Genomic DNA, 26386 nt, shown 5'->3' with positions numbered 1-26386 from the left:
AGTAGAGTATTTAATGTAGAATGTCACGAAAAAGTTGATAAACTATCAGCAACCAAGAAAGGTAATTTGTTGTTAATATCAGAGAATATTTCGAAGGAAACACGAAAATAAAGACCCTTTATTATCTGCAGTGCAAAGAACAGCAAGTGCCTGTCATTAAGACAATTTCTCAAATGAAAATGATCATAATCATGATGATAATTAGAGTCCAGATTTATAAGCACTGGAAGTTATATTGTTACTCACTATAATTTATAAAAATACAAGCCATGTTCTCACTCCTTTTAAATGGCATTCTGGTCAATAAGTAATTCTCTTTGGTATCGTTAATAATCCTTAACACTCCTAACTTCCACTTACAAATTATGTTCTGAGACAAGATCCACTGTCCAATCCTTGGGACTTAGTTCTCTATTATTACATATCACACTCCTGTGAACTAGGTTTAATAACCTTCCTAATGGACACCACATCCATAACTATACTTGGTGTCATTCCTAACTTTTAGTGCCTATAGTTCTCAGCACGACAACGACGAATCTTCTTCTACCTCGAACTCTTCTCCCATTCACCATTCCTTTTAGTGGATCCTTCAGTAGGCAGTTTCTTCTCAGCCAGTGAACCAAGCAATTCCTTTTCCTCTTCCTGATCAGTTTCAGCATCATTCTTTCTTCATCCACTCTTTCCAAAACAGCTTCAGTTCTTATTCCACCTGTCCACTTCACACATTCCATTATTCTCCATATCCACATTTCAAATGCTTCTATTCACTTCTCTTATTCTAATACTCAAACATAATTTTTGCAGAGATTAAATAAAAATTTCTGTCTGAATAATGGAGATGTTTTAATAATACTTTGTAAACAGCTGACTACGTAACATGTACTAGATTTGAGAATATGGGAACATTTACCATGATTTTGTTTGCATTATTAAATATAGTGTATATAATTAATTCATAATATTAATTTTTCCGACACATAAATTGTAATCATTAAATATATCATGCATACCTATAAAAAGATCTTTTAAAATTAAAGTTGGCATTAAATGCCAGTGAACCAACGTATTAACTGGCCTTAACTGTTTTGTCAGAAGTAAGAATGGTTAAGACTATACACAGACAAAGATTATTTCGACAGTACTGACAGCAAAAAAGTGGCATAACTTTACTTAAAAAATTACACAAGACAGAAAGATACTGAATGCTAAGATGTGTGAGAAAAAATAATCAAATGTCCAGTAAAATCTGAGTATTGAATTATGATAAGTTAATTTCGGTTTTATTAAAATGTCTGTAAGATAAATATGTAATAAAAATATAGGCTCCATGGTTCCCCCCCCCCCCCCCACAAATATAACGAGTTCTTGGTGAAAAGTTGGGAAGAGGCTGTATGTTTATATAAAATAATTTGTTTCTTTTGCAGTGTGTAAAAAAACACAGAGTACACAGACTGAAAAAAAAAATGGGATATCAAATAAATTGAAATCAGGTAAGAAGGGCCATTGATCTAGCTGTCAAATTCTTGGCATCATAAATCAAACAACCAAATCTGTATTTATACTCACCTTGATCTGAGCTGCTGTGACTTCAGCTAGCCTGAGAAGGTGAGCTGGTACCCCACAGAGAACAGACAACGCACTTTTTACACTGCTATATTTTTCATCCATGTTCAGCCGTAGGCCATACTTAACAGGAACTGATCCATCTAACCGAATTACTGTGAACAAAAAGTGCAATACATTATCTTGCTTATAACGTCGCAAATTTCTAGCGCAATAATTAATAATAGATCCCTATTAGAAACAACAACAACAACAACAACCAAATTTCTTGGCTGAAAAATCGATAATGTGTTAAATTGGAAAAATCATATTAAAGAAATTACCCCCAAACTAAATTCAGCTTGTTTTGCTATTAGATCTATGCAAAAGATAGTAAATATCAATACCTTAAAAACAATATACTTTGCATACTTCCACTCGGTAATGAGTTTTGGAATAATATTCTGGGGAAATTCCACAGACAGTAACAATATATTTCTATTACAAAAAAAGAGTAATTAGAATAATAGTAGGTGCCAAATCTAGGGAATCGTATAGGACTATTTTCAAAAAACTACAAATAATGCCCATGGCTTGTCAGTATATCTTTTCATTAATAATCTTCCTCGTATGTAATCGTGAAAACTTTCTAACTAATTCAACAGTTCATAGCATAAATACACCTAAAAAATATGACTTTCATACTCCATCGGCAAGTCTATCATGCTATCAAAAAGGAGTGCATTATATGGCAGTAAAAATTTTTAATGGCCTCCCTATCAATATAAAAAATGAAACACAAAACATAAAATTATTTAGGGCCAAATTAAAGAAGTACCTAATTTCTCACGCCTTCTATTCTGTAGGTGAATTCATGACATTCAATAACACTTCATGAAATTGTTACTAAAACTTTGTGTTGTACTAGTAGACTATATTGTAAATCTCGTCTGTATATATTTCATCTAGACTGTGACTATAAATTAAGATTTTATAATAGTATTAAGTTTTTTGACTTGTTCCATATTATAGCTGTAAGCATGTATGAATACCATGGAATGTTAATAAATACAATATAATACAATACAAGACATATCATATGATTACACAAAGCTGCATTTTCTGCAAACCAAAATAGTGTGAAGTGCTTACTATGTACCCCATCCACAGGAATTAACAAATATAAACTTGCTTAGGTTTAATGATTTAATTGCGATTATAAAAAGCATAGGATACATAAAAAATTAAGCACTGAGAAGTTTAGATATGGATGAAGCAAAATTCACGACTTATGAAGTTTCAGAATGTTCACTTATTAAATATTTTTGTTCCGGAAAAATTACTAATTAAATATAAATTTGACGTGGATTTATTGCTACAGATGCTGGCAAATTTCTAACATTTTAATTACATTTATAAACTTTACTTAGTTTCATAGCTTACCAATGACTTGAACATGGACATAGCTCTCCATAGGCAGGGGTAGAGACAAGTAGTTGAAAGGGTCGAACCGGACACTCTCATGGCCACAAACCTTACATGTGACTTTCGACTTGAGCTGACCATGAAATAAGTCCACAATTATGGATTTGTTGCGAAGAATGTGATTTTCCCAAGCCTAAAAAATAAAAGTATCAAACAATGTGAGTTCCTGTATGCAGTCTTACAAACTCACTACACAAAAGTGTAGGAATCAATGACTACTGAAATTGAACTGTGTCAGAACCACAAGAACGAACATTTTCTACTGACTATTACACTTTTACTATGTCATACTACTTTTGAACAATAAAATGGTACGGAAGGACGTCTTTCAACCAATCATGGCTGCTTATCGCACAATTTTATCGGATCCCTAGCATTTGTTTAATTTTATCACTTCCCTAGCATTTGTTTATTTTTATCACTACCCTAGCATTTGTTTCTTTGTTTGCCAACATTTCAAACTGCACTGGTCTGGACGTCAAAAAACAGAAAATTACAAACCACTCCAGTCAATGCACAGCACTTTCAAATATGACTCGCATTGGCATTCAAGAACAAGAATTAATAAAGATCACTGGTCATAGCTATGCATCTTCCCTGAAATCCTATTTACAAATAAATGAAGAGCACCATTCGGAAATCCTGAATAAGTTGAGGGATACACCATGTACATAAAGAGTTCACTTCTTTTACGCACACGTCCAATATAATATTAACTGAACCACCAACCACTAAAACATTCAAATTTGAAAATTGTGCTTTCAATAATTGTTTCTTTTAAAATTATTCATGTTTATTTTTTATTTCATCATCGTTAATTAAAATGTTTCTTGTTTATTTTATCATCCCTAATTAAAACTTTTCTAACACTTGTTTATATTATTTAGGTTATGAATGTTATAGCTTCTGCTATATGATATTATGGATAGTCACATATCAGAGATTGTTTAATACTAAGATTTATTGAAAATCATCTGTCAAATGACGTTTATTACTGGGATCCTGATAATTGAAATGAAATGCAACTGTTTTAATAAAAATGAAACTGAATCAACAAAGCCTTCTTGACCAGTAACCATCCACAGAGTTCAATGAAGATTCCATAGTTGGCACAACTGATAACAAGAAAATAGCTAATCATAACACACTACTGCCATCTAGCATAATATTTGTAATGTTGAGATGGTACAATAATACATTTGAAGACAGTCGTATTTTCGTAAGTCAATTAATATTTTATTGTACTGGAGTACTTTCTTACTTCTAATCTTTATATACTTTCTTCCAATCGTGTAATAGTCAATTAAATCCCTCCTGAGTTTCGATTTTCTCTAGATAAATCAAAACCTCTAGTGAGATTACTGTTGATAAATCTATGGAAGTGGAAGATCTGTGAAAGTAGGTAAGAATGAAGAAACAGATATTAGTCACAAAATGAATTAAAATCTGTATGAACATTCTGGAACTGAACAATTAAAATTTCCAAATATCAGGTAAAATTCTTGGAAACTTCACATTCTATACTGAAGATTAATATGAAGATTCTCACCTCCTGTGCCACTATCACATCAGGCCGTCCATCACTGTCCTTCAGCTCAACATACGGTTTATCGTGAACCCTGTTTAAGTCTTCATGTAAACCATCCAAGAGGAATGCTAGAAGTTCCTGAGAGTCATGTTGTTGGAAACCATTGAATCTTGGAGCATACTTTCCTATTGTCCACTGTAATATATAAAAGAAAAATTCTCTCAAAAAGGATAGACAAGCAGATGATGTGTCCGGCATTATTGAGCTAGAATAAAAATGGCGTAAAAACCAAAATCTCAGCCATTAGAAAATAAACAAAACAAATACAGTACACAAAATACAACATTATAACAAACAGCAGAGTCAAGAACAGGACTCTGCAATCCCACAGATAATGTAAGTTGCCTATATAAATAATAGACGAGGTACAGAACAGGAAAACTGGACGTGCAAGCTTATTGTTTTTGCACAACTTGTTCTGTACACAATTAATATTGATTTTGTAGATAAAGAGGAGCAATGCAAAAAGTTGCACCCTCAAATGGTCAGCATACACTAAAAATGTGCCATCACTGCCTTAGTAAAATGATGGTGTTTCACCATTTCTGTCACAAACACTGGGATTGGTGACAAAAGAGATTACAACAAGATGAACATAATGATAAAAAATACAAAAAGTAAACTTTGATATTTCCGTCTTTGGCTTATTTATTAAAATGTCAACAAAGTTGTTGTTGTTATCTAATGCCGGGCTTTGGCAACGAAGCCATTAGCATTCTTGCTCTCCAATATTTCTCTGTGGTGGATCCATCAGGTAGAACTTCACAGGTTATGAGATGATCTTCAGTCATTTCTTCTTCTTTGTTGCACAGAGGGCAATTTGGATTGAAATGTCAACAAACTTATTTTTGCTAATACATCTTATTACATGTGAACGTTTTCGCCACTTGTTATAGGCATCATTAGACAACTGTGTGGATATCTATATATATGGTGAATAAATCCATATTACATATTGCAAGAGTTAAAAAAAAATTTTTTTACGAACTTTAAAATTTTAAAAACTTTTAAAAACAGCTCTCGAATTCAAAAGTAAAGATTAAAAATAATTAACAAGAATTACATATAAAATTGTTTTAAACTATGCATATTTAAATAATTTCGAGGGAAAAATTGTTCCGGAGCTGGGTATCGATCCCGGGACCTTTGGTTTTACGTACCAACGCTCTACCACTGAGCTACTCGGGAACTCTAACCGACACCGATCCAACCAAAGGTCCCGGGATCGATACCCGGCTCCGGAACAATTTTTCCCTCGAAATTATTCAAATCAACTTTACAGGGAGTTATACCTGAAATCTTGATTTGTATGCATATTTAATAATATAATACTAAAATTGTCTATGGCAGATAATAAATTTTACGAAATACATGCTTCACTATGTTATGGGTAGATTGTTGAATGTGTATTTTGCGCAATGATTATATAAATATGTTGATGTTGTTTTCTAATGCCAGGCGTTTGACGATAAAGTCATTTGACCTCTTACACTCCAATATTTTTCAAAGATATTATCATGACCAGCCACTGAAGCACAGATTTTGAGGTGTTCCGAATCCATCTCTTGGTTTGAGTTGCACAATGGACAGTTAGGGGACTGATATATTCCAATTCTATGCAGGTGTTTGGCCAAACAATCATGGCCTGTTGCCAATCTAAATGCAGCCACAGACGATTTTCGTGGTAAATCGGGAATCAACTGTGGATTTTGATGCAGAGAGTTCCATTTTTTCCCTTGGGATTGTGTTATCAAATTTTGTTTGTTGAAGTCTAAGTATGTAGATTTAATAAATCTTTTCACAGAGTAATACGTAGATTTAGTAACAGGTCTGTAAGTAGCAGTGCTGCCCTTTTTTCTAATCCATCCGCATTCTCGTTTCCCAGGATTCCACAATGGGATGGTATCCATTGGAATACAATTCTTTTATTGAGTGATATTAATTGAGAGAGCATTTTAGTTATTTCTGCCGTTTGAGATGAAGGTGTGTGTTTAGAGACTATTGATAGAATAGCTACTTTGGAGTCTGACAATATAACTGCATTTTTAAATTTACTGATGTGGCATAGAAGATTCCTGAGACTTTCACTTATTGCAATGATTTCTCCATCAAAACTTGTTGTTCCATACCCAAGAGATCTATAAAGTGAGAAGAGACAGCACGTGAACACCTGCACCGGCACCTTGTTCTCTGGAGATCAAGGATCCGTCAGTGTATAAATGAAGCCAGTTTTGTTATCTAATATTAATTGTCTCTAAAGACAATTGTTTGAATATTTCAGTGTTTACTTCTGATTTCAGTATTTCTTCTGTTAAATTTAGACTATATTCCATATTTAATAGAGTTAAAGGGTTTGGTTTAATTTGTAGGTTTTCTTTTAAATTCGGGATATTGATTTTCTGTTTTAATTCTTGAACAATGGATATGAAACTTTCTTGAGTTTTCAATCTACAGAGAGGACTATATGAATGCCAATTGTTTCCTGGTAATCTAATAAGTTTTTCATATTATATAAATATGGAACAACCTATAGGTATTCACTTGTTTATTTGGGAATATGGAAAAAAAATTAAATATGCATATTTTTAAAAAATGTCTGCAAAAGAATTCTGTAATTACATATTTAGAAAAACCAGTGACGCAAAAATATAACTAAAGTCCTAGAATGGTGTACTGAACGTGAATGGAAGAACACAGTATGAAGTAACAAAGAATAGCGTGTAACAGATTATAAAATAAAATAAATTGACATTATGAGTGCATACAATCGCTAAAATAGTGATATCTATACAACTGAAACCTATATATGTATAACAATGTTTGAAGATGTGAAAAATCAAAATTGAACTTTCTTGTAAAGTTTGCAAAAAAATTTTTTTAAACTCTTGCAATAAGTAATATGGATTTATTTACCATATATATAGATATTCACACAGTTGTCTGATGATGCCCATGACAAGGGGCAAAAACGTTCACGTGTAATAAGATGTATTAGCAAAAATAACTTTGTTGACATTTTAATAAATAAGTCAAAGACGGAAATATCAAACTTTACTTTTTGTATTTTTTATTATTATATAACTTATTGGAATACACACAAAAATGAATTCAAAATTCAAGATGAACATAAGTTCACATAGAAAAATTCAATGTAGTGAGACAAAGCATCAATGTGTTTATTAGGGCCCAAATTCTTAATTTCAACTTTTTTTTTTTTTTTGCTTCCAATTGACTATGTGTCATTGACTGAGACTGAGAACTCAGGACCAAAGTGTACAGAGGAAAAGTTGCAATTGAGGAAACTTTCAAATGTTGATAATCAAAAACAGTAGCAAAGTTAATCTATAAAAAATTGTAAGCAAGTTTATTGTTCCTTACTGTTTTGTAATTATGAATAAAAAAGTATTATTTTTCTAGTAAAATAATATAAAGTAAAGTAAGGTTGTCACGCACACGTCATGAATAGCATATGGGGGCATGAAGGAAGAGTTCCACGCATTCTTTGACCTCAGCATTAGAATGAGGTACTGTGACTGGCACCACGCTCTAACTGCCTGTTTACTCCTGAGAAAGACCTGGCACTCAATTTGATTGGAGGTTGAGTGAACCTGGAGGGCATTCTGGATATTGGATCACAAGAAAATCCCATCACCATTTATAATCAAACTCCAGAACTTCCAGTACGTAGGCAGCTGCTCAACCAACTGAGCTACCTAGCTGCCAGTAAAATAATATGTTATTGTTTTCTAATGCCAGGCGTTTGACAATAAAGTCATTTGACCTCTTGCACGCCAATATTTTTCAAAGATATTATCATGGTCAGCCTCTGAAGCACAGATTTTGAGGTGTTCCGAATCCATTTCTAGTTGATTCTGTACCATTAAAGTAGTCTGCACCTGGAGATCTGATTGGAAGACTATTTTACCTCCGGATAATTTTACCTTAATGGTACTCATTTCATATTGGAGTGAAAATGGCAAGTTGTAGCCGATTTAAGTGAACACCATATTTTAACGTTTTGGTGGCTACTTCTTTCACACACAACCCCCAGAATGTCTGGAGGACCACACCTGCTGTTGGTCGATGGGTCCATTGGACCTAGCTGGGAGATCTTGTTGATCACCAGCTTTCTCTCCTTAAGCCACTGGAGGACGATTTTAGTGCCATAGCAGGTCAGCACTAGGAACAGAAAAGTAGAAAGAGGAGGAAGGAAAGGGAAATGAACCCCTAGGCCTCGAATGCTCTAATACTGTCGGGGTCGAAGAAAGTAAGAGTTGAGTCAGAGGACTGGATAGGAAAGGGTAAAGAGGGAATTAGGTATTGAATAGAAGAAAATTATACCAAATTCGGTCATTAACTCATCAAACTAACCAGTGCTAATTGATGAGTAGCCCCTCCCTTTAGTTCAGCTTGTAAAATTATGCTTACTAACAGCTGCACCACGGGAAGGTAGGGATGGGACATTGGGTATTTGTCCAGGTTGGTTCCTTAAAGCCTTCAATGGGAAGGATTAATGGCTCTCCCCCCTGTATCCGACAGATACCCTTTTGCAGCCAGGTAAAATATATAAAAGCCTATGATTGTGTTTTAATAAAAAATAAAAATTCATTATCAAAAATCCTAAAACAGTATTTATATAATATTAAAATTTGGACCCTAATGATCACTGAACACATCTGCCCTGAATGAAATTAAAATAGTGTACAATTTCACTGAAAAAAAAAAAAAATAATAATAATCCAACTTATAGGCCTACAATTGAAGACATGCACGTAAAAATGATCTATCTCTCAAAATGTAAAATTTCCAGATTAGTGCTGCTATTTCCTGGCTGCAAGACATACTGACTATTTATAAGTAATTAATATTAGAGGAGAAAAATTCGCTCCGACGCTGGGGATCGAACCCGGGTCCTTGGTTCTACATACCAAGTGCTCTCACCATTGAGCTACACCGAAGTTCAATCCACAGCACTGGATCGAACCCCTTTCCTCCAGTGTTTTTCCTTTTGTGACCTGACTCCAAGTTGGGCATGTATGCTGACAATTTATATTAATGGTCTTACTAATAAAACTATATATAGACGTTTAACTGTCTTATACTTATACAGAGAGTAGCTCTTTTATACGTCGTGTGTAAATTCCTTTCTAATAATCACTACATACGTCGTGTATAACAGTATAACTGTTACACAGCTACGTCATAGTTTCCTCATTACTTCATTACGAAAGGTAATAGAATATCTGAGGTTCTCTATTGCATCCGGTAGAGCGCTCTAGTGTGGCGTGTTAAGTATCGATAGCACAACTGGCTCTAATCGATTACCACACTATATTTTGGTCAAAGAGTACAAGCTACAGCAATATTATTCTAATTATTCTGTGCTCTTTGGTTTGTTCTTCTGTGGTTACAAGGCAACCATCTTCATAAAATGACAGTCGATACGAACAGCTGTTAGAGGGGCGGCCATTTTTTCTCTATATACAAAGCTTAAACAAGGGGTTTCGTGTATATAACTACTACAAAGCAATTCCCATTGTATAGTTACAGTCTGTTTATATATCCATTACTTATGCATGGTTTATTAGTAAAGTTTTCTGTCTCAACTCTGCATAAGTCTCGTTTAAAAATTATACACGGTTTATTAGTAAGACTGTAAGTCAACTGCCATTATACGAGGGGAATCCAGGAAATAACGACCGTACGCGCATATCCGCCGCGCAACTGACTCCCCTTCCTTGTTTGGAGGTCAACTGGCTTCCTTAACATGTGTTCTCATAATGTTGTGAGTACTGGTTGCAACAAGTCGCCATTGTGCATTTTGTGTTACTTCAAAATGAACGACGTGATAGATAATCCCGCCGACTGTGAGGTGAGGAGTGTGATTCGATTTTTGAATGCCCGACATTTGAAACCTGCAGAAATTTACCGGCAATTGAAAGAAGTGTATGGTGATACTGTAATGAATGAAAGAAATATGAGAAAATGGTGCGAAATGTTCAACAATGGGCGAACAAATGTCCACAATGAAACTCGACCCGGACGTCCATCACTCATCACAGAAGATCTGAAGACTAAAGTGAACGACAGAATCTTGCAAGACAGGCGCACATCACTCGACGAATTGCATATTGCCTTTCCTAACATTTCTCGTTCTTTGCTTGGTGAAATTGTGTCGCAACATCTTGGCTACCACAAAATCTGTGCCCGCCCGCACACTGCTGCTTCAACTCGAGAATTGCTGGATCAATTCGGTTGGGAAATCTTTGATCATCCGCCCTATAGTCCAGACCTTGCTCCTAGCGATTTTCACCTTTTCACCAAGCTGAAAGACTTTCTGGGTGGTACGCGTTTTGGAAGTGATGAAGAGTTGAAGAAGACAGTGAACACCTGGCTTAATGAACTGGCGGCAGAGGAGTATAACAGAGGATTTCTAAAGCTAGTGAACAGATACGACAAATGTTTAAATGTAGGTGGTGATTATGTAGAGAAGTAAAGGAAGCTTCAGTTATGTAACAGACTTTGTTTTTTCAAATAAATATTTTTTTTTTAATTATTACAACAAAATGGTCGTTATTTCCTGGATCCCCCTCATACAAGGAGCACACTCAGTTGAGTGATTTGGTAACCGGGATTCCACAGTAATATGCACAGTAATCTGTACAGTACTATGCACTTTGCTCGAAGAATCTACGTAAAGATTATTATTACAATAAAGAATAAAAAATAATAATCTTTACGTAGATATTTATGAGTAGTCTAGTATCAGGAAGTATCACGAAAGTTAAATATATCGCAACAAAGTTCTTGCGTTTATTGCTCTGGTCTTGTAGCATTTTTAAAACTCAATTTCTTTTCCTCTTTTAAGAAATGAAGGTTAGACCGTTTTTGCGCACATCTCCAATTATAAAATTCAAAAGTAAAATAACTGAAAGACATAGCCTACCCTAAGTTTTAATGGTGCTATTGTCTTAGCAGTGCCACTCCATATGTCATGGATAAGGTCACCGTAACGCTTGGCAATGTGACCCTTCATTCCCAGTGGATTGTTTCGGTTCAGTTCATAAAGGTGCATATTGCCTGTGAAGTACTGTGTGAGAGCTCGCGTGTTGCTCACACACTGCAATGCTGCATTCATGAAGCATGTGTTACCCAAATTGTTGAGACCTGTTGCTCCTTTTTCTGTAGGAACTGCAAACAAAAGAATTAAGAGCTGTAAGTGCACAATATACAGCTTCACTTCGAAAAATCTGAGACAATGTTGTAAACAACAAATTAACAGAAGCAAATAACATAGTGTCACATGTTATAAATCCAAGTAACGTGTACAGTTATTAACATCAGCTGTTAATAACAGCACTTTTATAATAATTCATAGTTTATTTTATTTCATTTATTTATTTGTTATTGAACATAACAGGCAAAGCCCAATTACTATGTTCAAGGCTGACAAACTAATTTATAAAACATAAACAAGGAAAAGGAAACATATACTTATTGAAAACTGGAACAAAATAGAAATAAGAGAAAGAAAAAAAGAGAAATTGAAATAAGGTGTGAAAGTAGCTTCAAATTAACTAACAACAATATTCTGTAAAATATGATCACAAATAATTCTGAATGTAGAGAAATTCATATTGAAAATATCAACATTCGGATGAGGATGTAATTTATTGTATAACTGTAACATTTGGAAAACTGGGGAATTTTTGTGGGATTCAGTATTTGCCCTTGGTATGTAAAATAAATTTCGAAATTTTGTATTAAGCTTAGGCGCATATAATGTTATATATTAAAATAAACCAACACAGTCCAACTTAATGTTAATAATTTTATAACGAAAGTTTAAAGATTGACAATTTCGTCTAATTTGCAAACTAGTAAAATGGAAATGTTGAATCACTGTAGCATAACTCTCATATGTAGGATAATTATTATAAAGTCTGTAATATAACCATTTTAGAAATTTATTTTGAATTTTTTCTAGCAACAGAATATATTTGTTAGCAACTGGGTTCCAGATAACTGCATTGTTAACATTGTTAGCTTATCCCAAAAAGCTGTATTTAATTTTCAATTGAATACCTGGTTTTTCAATATATGTTAAGCTGTTGCTGTAAGATCATACACAATTTTACTGTAAATGCATTAGTTACTTACTTACAAATGGCTTTTAAGGAACACGGAGATTCATTGCCACTCTCACATAAGCCCGCCATCAGTCCCTATCTTGAGCAAGATTAATCCAGTCTCTACCATCATATCCCACCTCTCTCAAATCCATTTTAAATTATCCTCCCATCTACATCTCGGCATCCCCAAAGGTATTTTCCCTCATGTCTCCCAACTAACACACTATACTGTACCATAAGCATTTCTGGATTCAGTCGCACATGCCCTGTCCATCTCAAACATCTGGATTTAATGTTCCTAATTATGTCAGGTGAAGAATACAATGCGTGCAATTCTGCATTGTGTAACTTTCTCCATTCTCCTGTAATTCCATCTCTCTTAGCCCCAAATATTTTATATATTATTTTAATGTACCGAAGTACATAAGATATTTCCACGCAGATTTTCTGCGTCATCATACAATGAAAGAGTAATGGAACGGAGAAAAATTCTCTCCGGCGCCGGGATTTTTCTCCATTCTATTACTCTTTCATCGTATAACGCAGAATATCTGCATGGAAATATATGTACTTCGGTACATTAAAATAATATATATGATATGCATAAATCACTTCGTGATTTAAGATGGCGCTTATTCCGTCGGATCCCGGCCAACTAGTCACTCATAACGAGTGCACCTCAGCACATGTGTGGATTTCGGTCCTACATTCATAGACATCTATGACGTAGTGCAGAGGGCGGCCACTAGAGGGAACCCAAGAGTTGGAACTTAATCTGAGATGATTCTGTCTGACGCCGGGGTGGAATCCGGTGTGGCTTAGTGGATAAAGCATCAGCACGTAGAGCTGAAAACCCGGGTTCAAATCCCGGCGCCGGAGAGAATTTTTCTCCGTTCCATTACTCTTTCATCCCAAGAATTTTTCTAAGCACCTTATTCTCGAACACCCTTTAGCTCTGTTCATCTCTCAAAGTGAAAGTCCAAGTTTCACAACCATACAGAACAACAGGTAATATAGCTGTTTTTATAAATTCTAACTTTCAGTTTTTTCGAGAGCAGACTGGAAGATAAATGCTTCTCAACCGAATAATAACAAGCATTTCCCATATTTATTCCAACGGATCCAGAAAGAATCAATCACTGACGACGACGACGACATTTTGTACAGACTTTTTAAATTAATCGTTTGTAAACTACCATACTTCTCTGTTTCACTATTTCTTATCGAAGTCAGCAACAAAATTCAAAATTGACTTTATTGACTTAACTTACTCTGTTTACGCTTATCCTGCATGGGTATGGCTAATGATCCCATTTCTTCAGGCCAGGTGAGATCTTTGTTTCGAACCTCAATGAGCAGTTGGTCCTCATCCATGATTCCCAGGTCCTCCAAAGTTGGCTCTTCATCTTCAATTAACAGCATATTGTTCTGAACACATCAATTATATACATTAGCACTTTCAACGACACCATTGTCAGATCAACAAAAACTGGAATATCAATTACAGCACAAAGAACAATTTGAAGTAACCATTATTAGAGACAGTCAAAATTCTTGATTAAAAGGGGCTAAAATTCTTGGTTAAATAGGATAAAAATTCTTGAATGAAAACTAAAATTTCTTGCATAAACCTGAAATTTTCACCCTATTTTATTAAATTATTATGTTGCTTAAGCTAATTGACAATTATAATTATATATTCAAAGATTTACGTTGACAACGATTCTAAGATACTTAACATCATTTAACAGCCAAAGTTGTATGCAGACAACAGTTCTAAGTTTGTCATTGTAAGGTTTGTTCTTCTACTTATTAACACACACGAGAACTGTGAAAAAAACGTACACAGTCAACATTAGAAACTGGAACCCATATAGCTTGGAGTGCTCCGTCCACAAAATCACTGTGATCTTCACGTAATAAAGCAAACCTTCTCGCAGTGAAAGTCCAGGGCTATTTTTAACTGTGCATTTTTTCAAACAGAACTTCTCAAATTTCCAAATTTAGATAATATATTTATTAATTGTTGAAAAATTGCGTCTTTTCGCGAATAACAACAGAAAATATGCTAAATTCGCGAGTCATAGAATTTTTGCAATTTTTAGCGAGTTGAAACATGTAATTATATGATATTTTATATGTGAACCATGTTTTAAACTAAGTTGTTGTTGTTTTCTAATGCCAGGTGTTTGACAATAAAGTCATTTGACCTCTTGCACTCCAATATTTTTCAAAGATATTATCATGACCAGCCACTGAAGGACAGATTTTAAACTAAGTTTATTTGGTTTTTAGGTTTTTCGCGATTTCGCAAGTCATGAATTTTGACTGTCTCTAACCATTATATTATATGAATTCTAGTACTATGACTCTTTCTAGAAATGTATACTGATGCTATATTACGATGGAAACATGCAAGGAAAAGAAGTAAAGGGACAGACAACCGAAATTTATTTATTTATAGGTGACTATCACACTGACCTCGTCTCGATAATGCCAAAGTCTCATATCCTCTGGTCGAATTCTCAGGCGAGCACACAAGAAATCGTATACTTGTTTAACCGTTGCCATTCGACTAAATGCAGCTACGTATGCCAAATAACGTTTTGGAGGTGTGGGTAAATTTGATACATATGCATAACCTGTTGTGCCTGAAATAAAATAATAATTCTCAAGACTAAAATGAAAATACATTTCACTTTTCTCAAATTCTTATCAAGTAAATTTGCAATGTCTGCAAACTGAAGAAGACCTTCTCATTATTGCTAGAACATATTGCTTGGAACAAATAGGAAAATTCTTCTAATTCTGTCTTAGTAATATTTGTGCACAAGTAAATTTCAACAGTGCATTATTGTTCAAAACTGCTGGCCATTTACTGGATCTGTTTACTGTTATTGGACATTGGAAATGAGTGCCTTTCACTTCAAACAGGCCAAGGCACAGTTCTGCACTGACAACTATACATGAATTCAGCAATTTCTGTGATGGTAAGTTACTCACTGAGTGCAGCAGCTCCATAACCCCCAACCATTCCTGACCATGTCGTTTGTGGAGCTCGGGCTGGTTGGGCTTGGTGCCTTAGCAAACGAAGATTCAATGGATACAATTCTAGTTCTACCTGTTGGCTATTCTTGGGTAATATAACCTGCAACAAGGATGAATACACATTTAATGATCGGTATCATGAAGATGACGCAATTCAATATTTATCATGTTCCCGAGAGCATTTCTTTTTGTTATTAATATTCTCGAACTATCTCAATTTGTTATTAATATTCTTGAAATATCTCAATTTGTTAGTAATATTCTTGAACTATCTCAATTTGTTAGTAATTTTCTTGAACTATCTCAATTTGTTAGTAATATTCTTAATTATCTTGAACTATCTCAATTTGTTGTTAATATTCTTGAACTATCTCAATTTGTTAGTAATATTCTTGAATTATCTCAATTTGTTATTAATATTCTTGAACTATCTCAATTTGTTAGAAATATTCTTGAACTATCTCCATTTGTTATTAATATTCTCGAACTATCTCAATTTGTTATTAATATTCTTGAACTATCTCAATTTGTTAGTAATATTCTTGAACTATCTCAATTTGTTATTAATACTCTTAAATTATCTCAATTTGTTATTAATATTCTTGAACTATTTTACACAAAACGAAATCTTTTACTAAGCAACAAAATAAGACAATTTTTTCCTTTTCTGCATTGTATACAAACAACAAAATAAGACAATTTTTTCCTTTTCTGCATTGTATACAAACGTTATACTGTATTTCGTAAAACCAAAAAGTAAGAAATTTGACTTCAATTACAAATAACACAGCTTAAGCAGATATAATTAATAGTGCACAGACTAACATAAAATAGCTCTTCGTATTCTATAACTACTTATAATTTTATTTGCTGCTTACGAAAATTAGCATTAAAAATTTAAAAAGTGTAAAAAGATATTAATTGTTCGTAATAGCAGCATAACTATTTTATTTTTCAAGAAACTAAAACACTATAAAAGGAAAGCATTCCAGAGTAATAATTAATTGTTTAATAGTTTAAATTACATGTCTAAAAACAATATTTATAGACAAAGTCAATTAAAATGAAACAATTACAAAGATTGTACAATCAAAAAATTCGTCAAGGTTATAAAAAGGATTTAAAATTAACCAACTAGAGGTGTAAAATTTGAGAGCAGCTCTACTTAAATTAAAAATATGTGATGGAAATTAATTTACAACCTTCAATGACATTTGAAAAAAATGTTTTTCGATTTAGAAAGTCTACAAGTTATTATATTAAAATCATTTCCTTGTCTTGTGTCATAGGAATGAATATCATTTCTTAACGTTAAAGTTGGAATGGATGTAATGGCTGCAGACAGGCAACTTTAAACGCTATAGTTTATTTTCCTCCAGAAATTTTTGAATGAAGCATAATCGAATAAATAATATTTGGGAAACCCTGAAATAAAACCTGTTAAATCCACCTCCAATTGTAATTGAGGTGGTTAGAAGCAAAGGGGTGTAAGTGCACTTAAGTTACTTTCGAGAATATGTGATTAAAAGTTACTAAGCTTTTGTAAATTCCGTTAAATTTTAATGTTAAATGTTAATGTGTGATGTGGTTAAAAGATATATCCCTTTACCACTGAAATTTTAAATGCTTTAGTTTATCATGGATGCACTTAAATCAAATTCTCATTCCTTTGCTTCTAACCGGCTCAATCAAGTTTGAAATGGATTCCTACTTCTAGAAAGGCCTACATTCAATTATTTTCTTTTGAATTGTATCTGCGGTAATATAAGGATGCTAATAGTGACTCATGAACACTAAAACAGTAAGTCTGAAATATATCTATGTGTTAGAATATTTTTTTATCTCCAAATTATATAGTAAGAGCATTTTGAATTACATGACTAAGAGAAAGAATTAATTTGCTTAAATAAAAGAGGAGACTTATTACATAATATAAATATAACCTAAACATTTTCATTTTAGAAATAGACGCAAATAACCTAATTGCTACGTTACTAAGAACTGTTATTTCAATAAACAACTATACTTCACTGTGCTAATGTTAAAATGTTAAATAGGAAGCAGATAGTTCAATGTAATGGAAGTGTGTGTGTATCCAATGCCTACCCAGTTCACTTGCGTGATTCAGGTTCCGCATATTGCGGATAGATGGCAGAACTGTGATCCATTTTCTAGTTGTACACCACTTCAGCGGGTCACACTGTACATGATGTGTATCTGTAATTCTTCTTTTAATTATTTAACAAGTGGTGTACCTCAAGGTTCCATTCTCGGACCTTTTCTTTTTATTGTAGCTATAAATGATTTACACATATGGATGCCCTATCGTATAATTATGTATGCTGGTTTTTCAAACCGTAAATTTAGATAGCACCGGTACTATTATTATGAATAATCTAATGTATTGTTCAGTGCAAATAGATTAAGTTTAAATTTAAGTAAGTCCAGACTATATGTTTTAGTCTAAAAAGAGAAGTTGAACCTTCTACTGTAGTGAAATTACTGGGTTTTCATATTGACAGGAAGTTCAATTGGGTTAATCATACTAATGAAATTTCTAAAAAGTTAAGTAAGATCATTTTTATGTTAAGAAAACTTAAACAATGTACCACAATGAAAACTGTACTAAGTGCATATTATGCTTTTTTTCACAGCATTATAAATTATGGGATTATGTATGGGGAAACAGTAGTGGTGCTAAAGATATTTTTATTCTACAAAAAAGAGCTATTCGCATTATTCTTGGATGTTCTCCATGGAAGTCTTGTAAACCCTTATTTAAACAATTATCCATATTAACTCTTCCTAGTTTATATATATTGGCATGTGTAAAATATGTTCATTTGAATAATTTGATATAACAAAGAACTGAAGATATACATAATTATAATACAAGAACTAGAATTAATTTGGCAATTCCCGCTTGCAGATTAACTAAAACAGTTGATAGTTAAGTTTTTTTAGGTGTTAAATTTTATAACACAGTACCAAAACATTTAAAATGAGTTATTAATTTTAGTAATTCTATTAGGACTTTTCTAATTGAAAATAGTTTTTATAGCATAGATGAATATCTTAATACTTAATGATTGTTTGTCTGAAGTAATTTAATAATGACGAAGTCTATAATAATAATTGTATTGCTTAATGGCTACTAAAGATTATTATTATTATTATCTTAGAATGTAGGCTTTCATGGCCGGTGTTGACAGAATGCTATTATTATTATGTTTGTATATGACTGGAATTCAGAAGATAATACACGCCACATCGAAACTAGTCAATTAAAGTAAAATACCGACATAGTTCAACATTAACACAATTAAGTAGTTATTTATTTAAATAGCTTACCAGTTCTCTGGTGAGTGTTAAAAGAGTATAATCAAGATTAAGAATCATAATTAAGTATTGTGGTACACAAAATCTTAATCTTTTATCTATTAAGCATTTACATCATAATATAGCAATGAATACCTGTCTTGGTAAGGCAGGGGCACCTCCATACCATTGAAACAGAGCCTTCCAGAGTGAATCAGGAACCAATTCAAAGTCTCGCCACCTCACCAGCATCAAGTTTCTCTTCAATTTACCTCCCTCGCCTGTAAGTGTCACCACTTTGCAAGCAGGGGTTGCAACCAGAACTGAATTGTCAATTGGACCTGGAGCTGGGGGAGGTCCCAAGGAACAAGAACTTGGTACAGCTTTCCTAGGTTGTCTAGGTGAGTGACTGGGACTTGACGTAACACTAGGAGGCCTGTAATTTAACGAAAATTGTAAGTGAAATTAGTATAATCCAAAAATTATATAGTTCAAAATTTCATAGGTTAACAAACACTCCAACACAAACATAGCTTTGAATTTAAAATTTTCAGGGTAGTACTTCGGAGTGTTCATTTATATAAAATTGTCGGTATTTTCGTTTGATATATTTAGGAATATGTATGATAAGACTTTCTTGTGTTAAATTATATCATACCTTGTTTACATGTTTCGACCTATTATAGGTCATCTTCAGAACTGGTCGTTGCTGGTCTTGGCACCTCTTGTTTTGTTTCCTGTGAGGGTGTGTTCGTGTGGCGTAAAGTGGAGTCAAAAAGTGTGTGTGTTCTGAAATTGAGTTGTGTGTTGAGAATTTCATTGGGGTGTTCTGAAGATGACCCATAATAGGTCGAAACATGTAAACAAGGTACATTAGAATTTAACACAAGAAAGTCTTATCATACATATTCCGAAGTGATACAGTATTAAAAGTTGTGTAATCAAGATGTATGATATATTTACCGTAATTTCTCCCCTTCTTCTAAAAATTGGAGGTGAAAAATTGAAAAGGAAAATTACACAAATACAAAATATCGGGAATAAACTGATCTTAAATAACACCTAACAGTTCACATACTAGTATAATTGATGTTTAATATTAAATGACTATAAATATATGAACAATCTGAGTAATTTTGGGCATATTATTGTTTCTCTTTGTACTGGTGTATGTCAGTTCTAATGCCAGTAGTCTCATCCTAACCAACCTCGGTTCATGGAAATAAACTTTGAGCACAAAATATTGGTATGAAAATTAACTTATTAATTACACAAATAATGTTAACATATATTTTATACTTTAATAAGAGAAGAAATCTAGATCATCTTCTGTGCCATCAGAAAAATCATCAACAGTTTTCATTGTAGAAGGATTTGTTTACATTCTTCTCTTGCAAGTCTTGCAGAATGAATGGTTGGTGTTACACTCACCTCCACTGCAGAGCAATGACCTCAAGGAGCACTGCAGTGTTGCAACACATTACATTCATATTCTCAAAATTATTGGACGTATAAAAAATACTTATTTGACAAAACTTGTTCACATTGACTTGATCGATTACCTCTGTGAATTAATATAATAGGTTCTCTTTCATCCCGTATATTAACTTTCCAATCTATCAGAAGTCATAATACAGCAGAAGAAAATATACACCATACTTCACAGCTGATTGCAAAATTCTATCACATTATGGATCAACATTTTATATCAAGAGTCATAGCCCCACTGTCAGCATTTATCCCACTTTGTCAAGGCTTGTAAAGATGTGTGTTACCGAGTTTCAACAGTTCTCTGCATTAATTCATAAACAAAGAAAGCAAAATTAATATTTTATCAACATGATTACTAGGGAGTGGATTCCTATGTAATTAAATATTCTTTTTGCGTGTGATAAAACACAATTAACAAAGTTAAAAATTCCGAATATGAAGTTTCAAGTTTAAAACCCGAATTTTATTTCACATAAAAACACATATTTTCACAAAAATATTATGTAAATACATATTTTCAGGAAATCTATTATAAACACATAAATCTTTGAGTTTTTTTAATTAAATAATTTTTTACAAGAACTTTTAAATATTTTAAAACTAAATCAATTATATCACTCAGAAGTATGTTATCTTTTTTAAGAATTCTTGGTTGCTTCGTGTTTCTAAGCGCTGTGTGATGCATCCGTGATCCATTTTTGTAATAGTATCGTCTCAAGTTCTGAGAACCACTAAGCAGCACATCAATGTTTTTATTAGAGAATAAATTAACATGGACAAGGAGGAGAGATCTTGCAACACGTAATTAGGAATGTTTATTGTTGCTGAAGATGATTTCATTCCACGCTTTGTTTGTGAAACACAACAGATAAGAGCTCGGGTATAAACATTATTTAATTTAAACAAATCTAGGAAGCTTTTCTCCGACATTGTCAGTCAGTACACTAGAAACATTTACGTGAAGACGTGTGTCTATTAACCCCTTAAGATGCCTAAAATCAAATCGAGTTTAAGATCGCATCTTCAGCAATATGTAGATGAATTTAAAAACAATTTTACTACCGACGGAAAAGTGTTATTTTGCCAACCGTGCGGTAAATCAGTTAAGTGCAAATCAGCGCTCTCAGATAACCCAATATTTATTTTCACAGTATAAGTTGTCGTTCAGAGATAATCGGCATGCATTTGTGATGGAGAATTTGGAGATGACCTTTGTTGTTCACGCAATTCTAGGCCAACTACTAGCAACTGATACTGAAGTGTGGTTGGTGAGTACCTAATAACATTTTTTTTTTCAAGCTAAGTAAGGTATTTTTGTCATATTAAAAAAATATATTTTTTTTATTTTTAGCAAATATTTTCGTACTTTTTAGCACATAAAAATCCACTCCCTAATGATTACACATTTTGTAATGTTTCATAATGGAGATAAACAAATTCCCTTAGTCACATACACACAACATACAATTCACATGGCAATATGAAATAACAGCTACCTTGAACAGTCCTGAGCACCCAAAAGACTTAGTGAACTCGAACTGGTTTTCTTGGGGCTTGCTCCTAGGGCTCGTTGTTGCCAACCAAGTGCATCCCAGGGTACTCCTGTCTCCAATGGATTTATTCCTGTCACCACCACAGAACTGTTGTCCAATGCAACGCAGTCTTCTACAAGAGAGGCCTGCTGTTGCAACCTTCTACCAGACAGGCGTCCTGCTCGCTTCAGGCTACCAGTGTTGCTGCCAGGGCTGCTCCCGTTTGTTGAGGTGCTCATGGGACTCTCACTACCAGCCTGTCAAAACAAACACTTCACGTCTGCAATTCTGATCATTTCTTAAATATATTCTCAGTCACAAGGTATATTGGGATATAACAAAATACGTCTTAAATCAGTATTCATACAAGTTTCTGAACAAAAGCTTTCAACATTTACAAACCCAAAATGGATTCATACAAGAAGCAATAAAATTAAAATAAATCCTAAGAATCTCCAAACAGAAAAAAAATCTTCTGAGTAGTAACAACCCACTTGACAATATTAGTGTACAGTACAGATTAAACTAAAACAAATCCTTCAATAAGAAAGATATACCTCCATATGAAGCAAAAGCTCTCACATTAAAACCTTGCACACAATATATCCACCAAATGATTGGATTCATGTATGTACTATGGCTCTCTGACAGACCATGAGGAAAGGGCTGGGGCAGGAGGAAATTGCCAGTTCTTTTCTTTCTACAAAAGAGTTGGCAAGCTTACTACAAATTTTGATGGGGAGATAGATGCTATTTATACATCACTCCAAAATGTATTCAATTGGATACACCATTGCAAGAGAAAAAAAAACACACACACGCATGCACACATACTCTCTCTCTCTCTCTCTCTAATTTATGGATGTATATTGTTACCTTTTCTATATATATATATATATATATATATATATATATATATATATATATATATGTCTAAACCCAAAAAAAAATAAAAGTAAAACTAAAGCATATTTACATCAGTTATCATATATATCAAATGATAACTGATGTAAATATGCTTTACTTTTACTTTTTTTTTTTTTTTTGGGATTAGACATATATATGTATAGAAAAAGTAACAATATACATCCATTAATTAGAGAAGGATTAAAAAAAAACACTACCAACATTAAATAAATCAATCACCTCCAAATTCGAAAGTGAATAAACTTTAACCATCTCTGCTAAGATATAACATACAGCTAAAAGAAAACTAAAACATGTAATATTACTTCTGTAATGGGGAATGTTGCCGGGGGGGGGGGGGGGGGGAACGCACGCACGCGCACACACACACACACACGGTAACTGTTATAGTTTTACTTTTACTTTATGGGATTAGATGTGTATAAAAAAAAAGTAACCCATAAATTAGAGGTTTAAAAAAAAACAATCAAACACTATCAACATTAAATAAATCAATCACCACCATATTCGAAAATGAATAAGCTTTAACCACTTCTGGTAAAGTAGCCACGTTCAATTAGTAGGCTAGCAGTGTCAAAGAGGACGGAAGCTTTGTAGTTTCAATAATTTTAATTATGTCACGCTGTCCATTGTCGTCAAGTCTTTTGAAGGCCGCTCTAATACTCGACACGGAGTGTATGGACAGAAGCTTTGTAGTTTCAATAATTTTAATTATGTCGCGCTGACCATTGTCGTCAAGTCTTTTGAAGGCCGCTCTAATACTCCACGCGGAGTGTATATATAAACCAGAGTTGCAAATTTTAGCAGTGTGTCTTGTTCCATGTTATATTAATATATAGCAGCAACAAACAAGACATGACAACGTCGCATTTTCATTTTATTATCGGTGCATGCAATAAAGACCTACAAATCTTAAAAGGAATGCCGCTGCCTAATAATTAAACAAGGCTACTTTAAGTTAGAACATACAGCTAAAAGAAAACTAAAACATGTAGTATTACTTTGTGATGGAACATGTTGTGGGAAGAAGAAAAAAAAACACACACACCGACAATACTCAACAATGGTGGCTACTAACATGCAAAGACTTTGCAGAATGAAATGAAAAGTGCAAAGCAGTGTTTAATTCATGGAAGAACAGAAAGGTTTTTCACTTTCCAACTGTTGGGAAGTTCAAAAATTTAATAGTGGAATAAGGCCTTGGTCACTGAATATTACAATGGCAACTGGAATAAGGCCTTGGTCACTGAATATTATAATGGCGACTGGAATAAGGCCTTGGTCACTGAATATTACAATGGCAACTGGAATAAGGCCTTGGTCACTGAATATTATAATGGCGACTGGAATAAGGCCTTGGTCACTGAATATTACAATGGCGACTGGAATAAGGCCTTGGTCACTGAATATTACAATGGCGACTGGAATAAGGCCTTGGTCACTGAATATTATAATGGCGACTAACTGGAAACAATTAACTATCAGACAGAAAGTGAAAATAATAAGCGATGTCGAGGCTAATTCTAACATAGTAGGATCGCATATGGGTCGCCAAACTACTTCATTAGGGAATTAATGAAGAAAGTAGATATTTTCAGTGCCAAGTTTCAGTGTGATTCAGGCTCAACCAAACAGAAAAACATCCGTGCCTCACAATTTCAGTTAGAAAATATTATAATGAAATCTATTATAATTAATAATTGTAAGCCTAATTAAATAATTATAATGTTTGGTATACAGCACACATGTTGGTAATAGTTATTTTAGCCTTTCCTTCCCATTTTATGTCAATCCCTTTTAAGGGCAAAGAAAATTATTCTTTAGATATTCGTTAAAAGGCGTTCTACTGTATTTGAAAACTTGTTGGTGTTTCTTAACCATCCTATAAAGGGACAAAACTTCATTACTAACACCAATTAAAAAATTATGGATTTTATTAGATTTAGCAATTTTTACTCATATTCACCCTGTAAGTGACATAATCAGTCCAGCTCCTCCACCAATCCATAGCAATCAGATACCAGAATTGTCCAACTTTATAACCACGACGTTCTTCTCGTTCCAGCCAGCCTCTCACAATATCCCCTTCTTCCTCTCGTGACACTGGTCGTAGGCCCAGAACAATGTGACACACCTGTGAACAAAAAAAAAATACCTTAATACCATTGCACTCTATCTTCATAATGACACATCAAAACAGCTCTCTATTCAAACTACAATCAAAATTCTATGCAATAATTTGATATAACTCATTTCTTCATATGTCTTTCCCACAAAAATAAATCAGAGGTGCACAGTTTCACTATGCTACATATCTTTATCTTCAACTCTGTGTTGGTGCAATCACCTAGTGACAGATGAACAGCTTTACCATGCTTCATATGTTTAGGCCCATAACATACTTGAAGAGTTTTCGCTAGCGAGAAATGTGTTGCGAGAAAGAGGCGAAGAGCCTTCCTCCACACACTTGGCGAGTTCTCGCTATCACAGATCACACCTTGCTATGATCATCTATGCACTGCCTTCATGCAGAAAGCATTTTTCTGATTACAGTAATCACTCGGGGGGGGAAATATTATAGGTTATGTATTTATGTATATTGTCGTACTTAAATATATAACCTGTAAGTACATATATTGTCGTACTTTACAAATTACGTACGAATGCTTTGTTGAATCTGAGTATTCAGATGATGAGGAAATGGAGTTACATGAACATATTTTGTTAATGAAAAGAAAAAGTAGGCCTAAAATTAAAGCCAGAAATATCTGAAAATCACATTGTATCTTACGAAAATAAGGGCGAGTTTTGGACACTGGTTTCGATTTGAATGATACATTTAGGCATTATTTCAGGTTGAATGGACCTCAGTTTTTTGCTATTCATGATAATGATAGAGGATTCTCTCCTATGTTCTGATTAAAATTATGTAAACTGTTAAGACATAGATACATTATTTCAAATGTTTAATTAATACTATTAAATCTCATCAAAATAAAATATAGCCCTATTTATTTTCAGATAATCTGATATTTGTCTCCAGATTTCTTCTTTAAGTTTCGTGTTTTTATAGTTTTCATCCCATGTATCATATAAATAGGCCTACGGGTGAAATCGTACAAGTTCGATAAGTTTCTGACTGCAATTATCAGCCATCTTTCCTCATTTTCAAATAAAAAGAATACAATTCATCGCCACCTGTGATATCTTTTTCTACATTCAATCGTCATAAAGAGTATAAATGTCAAACATCTTTGATAAATGTGTCAAGAAAATTCGCTGAGCTATCGATTCCAGCGAGAAACTCGCACGAGGTTTTT

General features: G+C 33.5%; 1 protein-coding gene across 3 annotated transcripts in view; it reads right to left on the bottom strand.

Moving 5' to 3' along the window:
• The window catches only part of Usp32 (Ubiquitin specific protease 32), a 97612-nt gene that overhangs the window by 33988 nt on the left and 37238 nt on the right, over positions 1-26386 (bottom strand). For all 3 annotated transcript variants that reach the window (XR_011332486.1, XM_069828010.1, XM_069828011.1), the window contains exons 9-18: positions 25033-25200; positions 22104-22396; positions 19273-19552; positions 15754-15898; positions 15232-15401; positions 14022-14178; positions 11565-11809; positions 4580-4753; positions 2989-3163; positions 1570-1721 (exon numbers count right to left, since the gene is read on the bottom strand). Coding sequence is in view for 2 of the 3 variants with exons in the window: in XM_069828010.1 (XP_069684111.1) it covers positions 1570-1721; positions 2989-3163; positions 4580-4753; positions 11565-11809; positions 14022-14178; positions 15232-15401; positions 15754-15898; positions 19273-19552; positions 22104-22396; positions 25033-25200 (1959 nt within the window). In the remaining variant the exon portion in view is untranslated. The remainder of the gene's footprint in view (positions 1-1569; positions 1722-2988; positions 3164-4579; positions 4754-11564; positions 11810-14021; positions 14179-15231; positions 15402-15753; positions 15899-19272; positions 19553-22103; positions 22397-25032; positions 25201-26386) is intronic.

The sequence above is a fragment of the Periplaneta americana genome, chromosome 6 (genome assembly GCF_040183065.1).
Source record: "Periplaneta americana isolate PAMFEO1 chromosome 6, P.americana_PAMFEO1_priV1, whole genome shotgun sequence".
In the NCBI taxonomy this organism is placed as follows: domain Eukaryota; kingdom Metazoa; phylum Arthropoda; class Insecta; order Blattodea; family Blattidae; genus Periplaneta; species Periplaneta americana.
Note: the sequence above shows the minus strand (reverse complement) of the source record. Positions and strands in the feature narration are given on the sequence as shown.